Here is a 9,368-nt window from a genome sequence, read left to right on the forward strand (position 1 = left end):
CAGTATAAATATAACGATCAGTATACTAAACATCGCACATCCTGTGATGTGACTATCGTGGATGCGCACATTGCGATATCGATGCTGAAACGATATATCGTGCAGCCCTAATTAGTATGTGTTTTTTGCAGTTGATATTCGGTTTTTGTTTTAATAATATAATATAATATAATATAATATAATATAATAATTAATTTAGGTTTGTTTTATGATCAATTATTTAAAATGTATTAAGGCCCGTTCACACCAAGGACGATAACTATAAAGATAACGATAAAGATATAGTTCACACCACAACTATAACGATAAAGACAAAGAGAAACGATATCGTTGGAATCACTTTCAAAATGATTTTTCTCCAGCTGATGAACGATATAAAATTGACAGCCAATCAGAATCCATCCTGCTGTAACGAGCTCGAGAATTTAAAGCGGCAGACGAGCGTGCGCTTAGAATAAACAGACGATATCGTTTGCTGGTTTGGACGCTAATATCGTTATCTTTATAGTTATCGTTCTTGGTGTGAATGGGGCTTAAGTAATTTGTTTGTGTAAGGTTATACAAACCTTACATCACCATAGATACAGACAGCGGCAAGCAATCTCCATGGTGACCGTGGAATGGCAAATTACAGCAATACAACGCCACAAATCATGCAGTGAACTACAAACATTCCCACCAACTCTAAACCATAATATGCAAATATTTGGCCTAATTAATCTGTAAAAGCCAAACCTATCATTATAAAATCCAATTATATATATATATATATATATATATATATATACTTAAAGTGTGTGTGTGAGAATTTTTAAAATGTAAAAAAGATTTACAATTTCAAACATTGTTACAATAAATCCCAACCCCTGGCATTTATTTTCAATCCTTCACTAAATGCTAAAAATCCACTTGCATGTCTATCCTGCAGCTAAAGTCATCTCTAAATTGCATAGATCATCACATTAACATAAAGCATCCAAGCACTCACCTGTGATGTCAAACCATAAGGAGGCGGAGCCTTGCTGTTGGGCGGAGACCACGCCTACGATGTCCGCCACTTTGTCAGTTTCCATGATGGTGAAATTGTAAAGCTGCTCGTCGAAGGCGAGAGGAACAGGGCTGGCCGGAGGACGGCGGATCCACTCGATGTGCAAACGAGCCGTCGCCCAGCGCTGAGGACGTCCATTATCCACTGCCTTCACCTGCGGTCAGAAGTTAAACGCACATCAGGAAGACAAGAACACCAGGCATTAAAAGGGCTGAACTGAAATGGAAGAATGCATCCAGTGAAAGAACCTTTTACAAGAAAAAGACATTTAAAATGTCAACTCCCTCATTAAGAGAATTGAGCTGCTATATATGTCAAGGGAGTTTTCTAAGACCTGGAAATGATTCTTTATGAGTTTACACTTCTGGTTAAACCTGGTGAGACTATTTCTTGTCCTAATATCAAATATGGATGATTTATATAATTCCAATTAGGTGGGGGAAAAATTGGCATGTTTATGGAACATGTCAGGTATTTGGAGCATGAACAAAGTGGTCTAAACAGCTCTAAACATGGCCAAGATGGTCTACCAAGCATGCTTGCTTGTTTGTTTGTTTATTTATTTATATTTTTATTTTATTTTCTGTTTTATTTTATTATTCTTTATTTTATTATTATATTTGATATTTTATTTTGTCTGTTTTATTATTCTTTTTTATTTTATTTTGTTTTATTATTATTTTATTCTTTTTTGTTTTGTTTTATTATTCTTTTATTTTATTTTAGTCACATAATATAAAACACTGTATTTCATTTTATAATCACATGCATGCGTGAGATTAACTTAATTTAGAAGCTCAAGGGCCAAAGGTGACTCACGGTAAGAATATCATAGGTTCCAGCTGTGAACTGTTTCTTGGGTGATGAAACCACACCGGTTTTGGCATCGATTACGAACTTCCCATCCTCGTTGCCATCGACGATGCTGTAGGAGAGTTCAGCGTTGGCGCCCTGGTCTTGGTCGTAGGCGAACACCCGATAAATAGGAGCGCCTCGCTGTTTACGGGTGCGCTCGGGTAAACGGACCTGGTACACCTTCTCTGGAAATGTTGGTTTGTTATCGTTAACATCCAACACCTGGATCACCACCCATACTGTGGTGTGTCTGGGAGAAGGACCGCCATCTGATACAGTCACCTGGACACAAAAACAGTGATGAGCATGAGGATAAAACTCACATTTGCATTCAAAACACTAATGTCTTTGAAAGAAGTCCTTTCTGCTCACCAAGGCTGAATTTATTTGATCAAAAATACAGCCAAAAACAATAATATTGTGAAATATTATTACAATTTAAAATAGCTGTTTTGAATATATTTTTAAATTGTAATTTATTCCTGTGATGCAAAGCTGATTTTTCTGCATCACTACTCAGTGCCTTCAGTGCCACATGAATCTTCAGAAATCATTCTAATATGCTGATTTGCTGCTCAAGAAACATTTGAATTTCATTTCATTTAATTGTGGGGCGAATTACAGATTTGTTCAGATCAAACTCGAAGCATGAGTCACAGCACAAGAGATGCTTGCCTTAGTAAACACTACTATTCATGGTAAAAGCCCATTATAGATGGACAGGAAAGGAGAAATAAGATTCTCTATGATCTAGTGATCTTCTACATATTTTTTCTCTCTGTAGAATGGAGTGATGATGAGTCATGTTCCGCTTTTCTCTCATTTCCTGTTTCTGATATTCGGTCCATTTTTCTTTTTCATTAGCAAACATGCCCATCGCTCATCCACCAATCAGCACGGACGCACGTGGCCGCCGGCCAATCAGAAGAGTGCAGTGGAACATTTAAATGATATAATTAAAAACAAAAGACATTGTGTGCGCCATCCATCTCGGCAACAACAACAGAACGATTAATTCAATTCACTTTATTCATTTCCTTTCACAGACTGCCGTGCCACGCCTGTACAAATTCAATATGTCTGTCTGAGAGAAAGAAAGAGGGAGCAATAAATGAGAAAAAAGAGGGGGGTTGTAATAAATTAAAGGGGCGTTTGGTCTGTGGAATGTTTGGGTGTCAAGGGATCACACGGTGAACGGGTAACATAACATGAGTGACAAGTTCGTTCTCAAAAGATCAACACGACAAATCGCTTTTATTTGAAACACAAAAAACCCACTCGAAACATTGACTTTCGCACTTAAACATACTAGCAGAGCAAGCATTTTGAATTTCAAACAGGTGTCTATCAACACGTTGATAATGTTGCGTTCATATGAAGTGAAAATTGTCGTAATTCTCCCGTCCCTCACAAAATTGATCTGCAATTTGGAGGCAGTGCAAATTAGCATGGCTCGCAGCTCTCACACCTGATGTGTGTTTGTGTGAACGGAGCTATATGTGTCAATGTGGGTTTGCATGAGTGTGTCTCACCTCCAGTACGTGCTCAGCCTGTTGTTCACGATCCAGTTTCCGAGAGGTTGTGGTAATCAGACCTGCAACACACAAAATCATTCGTTTTAGCAGGCGCTTTATAAATGTTCTTTGATCCAACCACTTCTGCAGTCTCTAACTACAAGTAAAGACAGTGATTTAAGTTTCACAAACCTTAAATTCACAAAACTAGCTTCATTGTTGTTAGATGAAATTCACTAAAAGTAATGATTACTTAGAGTTTTTGATACTGTAAGAGAACAACATAGAGTTTTTGAATGATTCAGTTAAAATAATGATATCATACGAGTCATTTGCTTGTGAATCGGTCTGCACTGGTCTCGCTACATGCAGCAACTCAATAGTTTCCTTCCCATGGTTTTGTGATGCATAGTTTTTCCTCCTCATGTTCAGTTCAGACTGCAAGATTAGACCGGATACAAATGTAATTTCTTTGACATGGCGCTATAGATTGAGCAACAGACCAGTACTGTTGAAAAGCACTGAAGGGAACACACACACACATACACAAATACATTATACATGATATATAGTAGTGAGAAAAAAATACTGAAAGATAAACAAGTAAGCAAATAAATAATATAAACAAAACAAAGTATGCAATAAATAATAAAATATTAATAGTAATAAATCATTTACAAATTTTGGGGTCAGAAAGCATTCATTATTCAGCAAGGATGCATTTAATTGAACAAAAGTGACAGTAATAACATTTACTGTATAAAATTACAAAAATTCTGTTTCAAATAAATGCTGTTCTTTTGAACTTTTTATTCAATAAAGAATCCTGAAAAAATGTAGCACTGTTTCCACAAAATATTGAGCAGCAAATCAGCATATTAGAATGATTTCTGAAGGATCATGTGACACTGAAGACTGGAGTAATGATGCTGAAAATTCAGCTCTGTATCACAGAAATAAATGATATTTTAAAGTATATTCACATAGAAAACAGTTATTTTAAACAGTAATAATATTTCACAATATTACATATTTTACTGTATTTTTATCAAATAAGTGCAGCTTTGGTGAGCAAAAGAGACTTTTTATGAAAACATTTAAAAATCTCATGGAACCCAATTTTTAGGTAATAATATATTACCTATAAGGAATATGGGTAGTGCAATTTATATATAAAAAAGTTTTTTAATAAAGTTAAAATTACAATTGAAAATATTATACTTTATCATTACAAAAAATTTTTTTTGCTATGTTGATGTTTTTTTTTTTTTTTTGTAGCCCTGCTGTTGTGCTCCTTCAGTAACGTTCTCCGTGGCTCGTCAAAGTGCTTGCGGGTCCTTAAGTATGCTTTCTGATCAGGCGCATCCCAGGGCGCCCCATCACTGACCCATATCAGAGATGAAGAGAGACACAAGGAGGAAGAGAAAGAGAGGGGGCGGCTGTGTTGAATTGAGTCACAGCGGCGCAGGGCACTCGTACTGAGAGAGAGAAAAAACGGAAGGAGGAAACAAAAAGAGGAGGACAGGAGAGGACGGGAACGTGGGTGGGGGCAAACAAAAAGACCAGAGACAAAAGTTTGCTGATGACATCATGCCTGTAACACACACACACACACACAGTCCGCTTGAGGCCCCACTGGATAATTGCTGCTACCTGAATGGGGTTTACTGGTCATAGTGGGCAAGCGGGGTCTTAACGTCTACAGACTTCTGATCTCATCGTCATGGCAACCAGAGGCTTGTTACACAGCTACCGCTCTTGACCGGCGTGTGTGGGAAAGTAAGTCCGCATACGCGGGGAAAATGGACGGATTAGAGCTTTAATGTTGGACGCAGAACACCCACGCAGGCTTTTTATGCGACGTCCATAATATAGGGTACTCAAAAAAACAAATCCCCCAGACGCACACTTTCATATAGTCGAAAGTTTCTCTTAAAGGGACAGATCACCCAAAAATGAAAAGTCTGTTATCATTTACTCACCCTCATGTAATTTCAAACCTGAGTTTCTTTCTTCTGTTGAGTACCGTAGAATATATTTTGAAGAATATTGGTAACCAAACAGTTGACGGTACCCATTGACTTTCATAGTATGGAAAAAAAAAAATACAATGGAAGTCAATGGCTACCGTCAACTGTTTGGTTACCAACATTCTCCAAAATATCTTCTTTTGTGTTCAAGAGAAGAAAAACTCACACAAGTGACATGAGGCTGAGAAAATGACAGAATTTTCATTTTTGGGCGATCTATCCCTTTAACCTACTTTTAAGTAACAGCAATGGATTTGCTAATGAGGGTGTCTTTGTATAAGGATCCAATCAGTGAGAATGAGTGTGCGCTTAGCTAAAGAACAGCTGCATTCACTGGAATTAGCATATTAATTAGAGAGACGAGTGATTACAAGCAATTAACTAAAACAGCAACAGTATACAACAGCATACCTATACAGGCCAGTTATCTATTGCGTTAGGAATATGCATGAGATGTAGCTTCCTTTTTATCTTTTTAGTTTTTGAGTTATTTTATAATCGCCACATGCATTTATTTCATGGTGCATTTGTCTTTTGTTCCTCCACAGTCGTTAAAGGTTCATACGGGAGGCCTTGATTTCCCAAGAAACTCATTGTGGATAAAAATAACGTCGAAACCTTTGGAAACTGCCGGCGTTGCGTGTGTTTTGTGCGTCGAATGGCTGCAGGTGGGAATTGGCCCATATGAGTGTGTCTGTGATTCACTGGCGGGGTCGGCGTCATAAATTCGAAACGTGCACCAAAGGAACATGCTGAGATCACACTGCATCTATAAATCAACAGCCGTCTGAAAAAGACAAAGAAACAAGAGAGTGGCAGATTTCAGTTTCAGCACAGAGGCGATTCATGCTGGTTTTTAAATTGCACACTTTTCCTAAATGTCAAAACGGCATCCATAATTTATAGCGAGCCTTTGCACTCGTCGTACACAGTCATTTGCACTGATTGAAAAAAGTCTTACACAGATTATTTTTAATAAACGACATGATTAAACAAGTTTATTTAAATGCATACTTTTATCAAGTAAATGTCATAAATGATTTGAGCCAGTTTTTATCCACCTTTTGAACTTGAACAACTATTTTCAGTATTTCAGCTTTAATTATAACTATTTTATAAAGAGAAACTGGGATTACTGATATATTAAAGTAATTCACCATGAGTCATTTTATAATTCCAGGAATTTCATGTGTATGTCCTTTGATAAAAACAACAATATCAGATTACATCTGGATTTTGTGCTTAATTTAATATATTAGTAATGCATAATTAATTTTAAATATTATTTTTAAATATGAAAAAGTTAAATATTTATTAAATATATTAATAATTAATATATAAATATAATATATAATATATAAAAATATATTAAGAGATTATTGAAATATTAATAATAATGTAATTACTTATTAATCATAATCTTAATCTTTATACATAGAGTAATCTTAAGCAAACACCCTCTGTCTGTTATTCAATGTGCACGTCTTCACCCCAAAATATAAAAAGTATACAAATAATATATATATAATAAAAAAATAAATTTAAATCTCATGCAAACAATGTTTTCTTGACAAAGAAATAATGCAAACAGTAAGGCACAAAACATTTTATGCAAGCACTTGAATGCAAACTACAAAAGCTTTCAGAATGTCTTTTTAGGAATTTGAACCATTAAAGGTGGGGTAAGAGATTTTTCAAAAACGCTTTAGAAAACTGATTCGGGCTGAATAGCAAAACAAACTTGTAGCCAATCAGCAGTAAGGGGCGTGTCTACTCATGTTGTGGAGGAGAGCGTTCAGTGCACGGGACGGACATTAGCCGAGCCGAGCGACAGAAAGATAGAGATGGCGGAAAAAAAAACAAAAGAGGAAAACCTCTGCAGAACAAAAGAAGGCTTAAGTCTAGGCCTGTCACGATAACAACTTTTTGTTGTGCGATATATTGCGGTCATGTACATATATTTTGCGCGATAAGTCGATATATTGATTATTGTGACAGGCCTACTTAAGGCAATAAGGCAAGAAGTAGGACCCGTGTAAATATCGGATTCACAGAACTAATTGTTGCCTGGGTTGCGTACGTATGTGTGGGACGGAGCTATCAAAATAGAGGCGAGACCCTTTTGGGGTAGGGGCGTGTTTGTTTTGGTGATTTCAAATGTCAACATTGGCTACCAGAAATCGCTTACCCCACCTTTAAAATAAAAGTTATCATAAGAAGAACTATTTACAATTATGCATTATTTTTAAGTAACTAATCAAATGTACACTACCATTCAAAAGCCTGTTTTGTTTTTGCGCAAGTCTCTTTTGCTCGCCAAGTCTGCATTTATTTGATTAAAAATACAGTAAAAACAGTAATATTGTGAAATATTATTACAATTTAAGATAACTGTTTTCAATTTGAATATATTTTAAAATGTAATTTATTCCTGTGAGCAAAGCTGAATTTTCAGCATCATTACTCCAGTCTTCAGTGTGACATGACCCTTCAGAAATCATTCTGATCATTCTTGCTGCTCAAGAGACATTTCTTTTTATTATCACTGGTCGTGCGTGGGTTCATACGTTTCTTGGGTATATTTCTGGCCTAATTCTGTCAGTACATTACAGATAAAACATAAGACTTTATAAAGAAACGCCACTAGAGAAGTACTTTAAAGATATGGCTTATTACTGCTCCTCAGGCCATGCTATCGCAGAAATGACGAACGATGCTTTTGATAAAACTCCGGGAGTCATCTATTATTCCAAATGATCCATTATGGAGGATAATCAGAATGATCGCAATCACGGTGAGCAGAACGAATGCGGATCTCCGCGCCGTATCGCTGGTTCAAGAACGGAGAAAACCGGGTGTTTACATGCTGTAGAAGATGCAGTGATTATCAGAGCCACAGCAGACTGAGAAAGAGAGAGCGCTATTCTTAGAGTCTTTCATCATGAGGAGTAAGACAGAACAGAGCGAGAGAAAGATGGAAGGATGTTAAGGAGTCACAGGGGGACAGAATGGAAGAGTAAGAAACCGAGAAAGAGACAAAAAGACACGTAAGGCCTTGTGAACGAGAGATTGGGAGGGTGATACAGCGAGAGAGGGAGGAGAAGAAGGTGTTAGGAGAGGATAAGAGAGAGATGAGGATGAGACGGAAGGGGAGGAAAGACGAGGAGGAGAACTCGGGGTTGGAGGAGACGAAACGCCAATGTGTGAAACCCGCAGACGAGATTCACAGAGACACAAATTACTGCTGAGACAAGCAGAAGAGAGAAAGAGTGAGATTTCGCAAGCCTTTTGAAGAGTTTAAAGCTGAAAACAAGAACTGTTGTCGAAGTTTGGAGACTGTTGACCATTCATCCATCCAAATAGACTGTGACTGACGAGTGAATAAAATCGAGTTAGGAACGCTACACAATGCACGGTTTGAATTGCTAGAATGACAGTCTGGCACTAGCTGTTTTACCTGACGTAAGTGAATGAAATGAAAGATGTTCATGCGCTCGACTGAAGCGACTGTCTAATAAGGATGGAAGTGCTTGTGTTTAGTTCTCCTCCTGTGATCTTGCACACTCAGAGCTGCTGTCGCCTCGTCTACAGGAGACTCTGTTTACTGACTGCAGAGCAGCTTTCAACTTTAACTCGGTGGAAAGCCACGGAAAATCATTTTAAAAGAGGTTTTTCCCCCCTAAGGAATCCTATACGGGACACTTGTGTGATCTTCTCCATGCATAGAGAAGTGGTTCCCAACCCTGGTCCTGGAGGCACCCCAACACACCTGATTCAGATCATTAGCTCATTAGTAGAGACTCCAAGACCTGAAATTGGTGTCAGAGAAAGGAGACATGCAAAATGTGCAGTGTTGGGGTGCCTCCAGGACCAGGGTTGGGAACCACTGAATTAAAGGAAAAAACAAAAAATGAGAGTTTT

At 37.4% G+C, this 9,368-nt stretch overlaps 1 protein-coding gene across 1 annotated transcript in view; it reads right to left on the reverse strand.

Annotated features, from left to right (window-relative positions):
- Window positions 1-9,368, reverse strand: part of LOC107745210 (protocadherin Fat 3-like) — a 150,907-nt gene that overhangs the window by 43,016 nt on the left and 98,523 nt on the right. The window contains exons 6-8 of the mRNA XM_016559067.1: window positions 3,436-3,497; window positions 1,868-2,185; window positions 989-1,202 (exon numbers count right to left, since the gene is read on the reverse strand). Of these exons, the coding sequence (XP_016414553.1) occupies window positions 989-1,202; window positions 1,868-2,185; window positions 3,436-3,497 (594 nt within the window). The remainder of the gene's footprint in view (window positions 1-988; window positions 1,203-1,867; window positions 2,186-3,435; window positions 3,498-9,368) is intronic.

The sequence above is a fragment of the Sinocyclocheilus rhinocerous genome, unplaced genomic scaffold (genome assembly GCF_001515625.1).
Source record: "Sinocyclocheilus rhinocerous isolate Xijiao unplaced genomic scaffold, SAMN03320098_v1.1 scaffold257, whole genome shotgun sequence".
Taxonomy (NCBI): Eukaryota; Metazoa; Chordata; class Actinopteri; order Cypriniformes; family Cyprinidae; genus Sinocyclocheilus; species Sinocyclocheilus rhinocerous.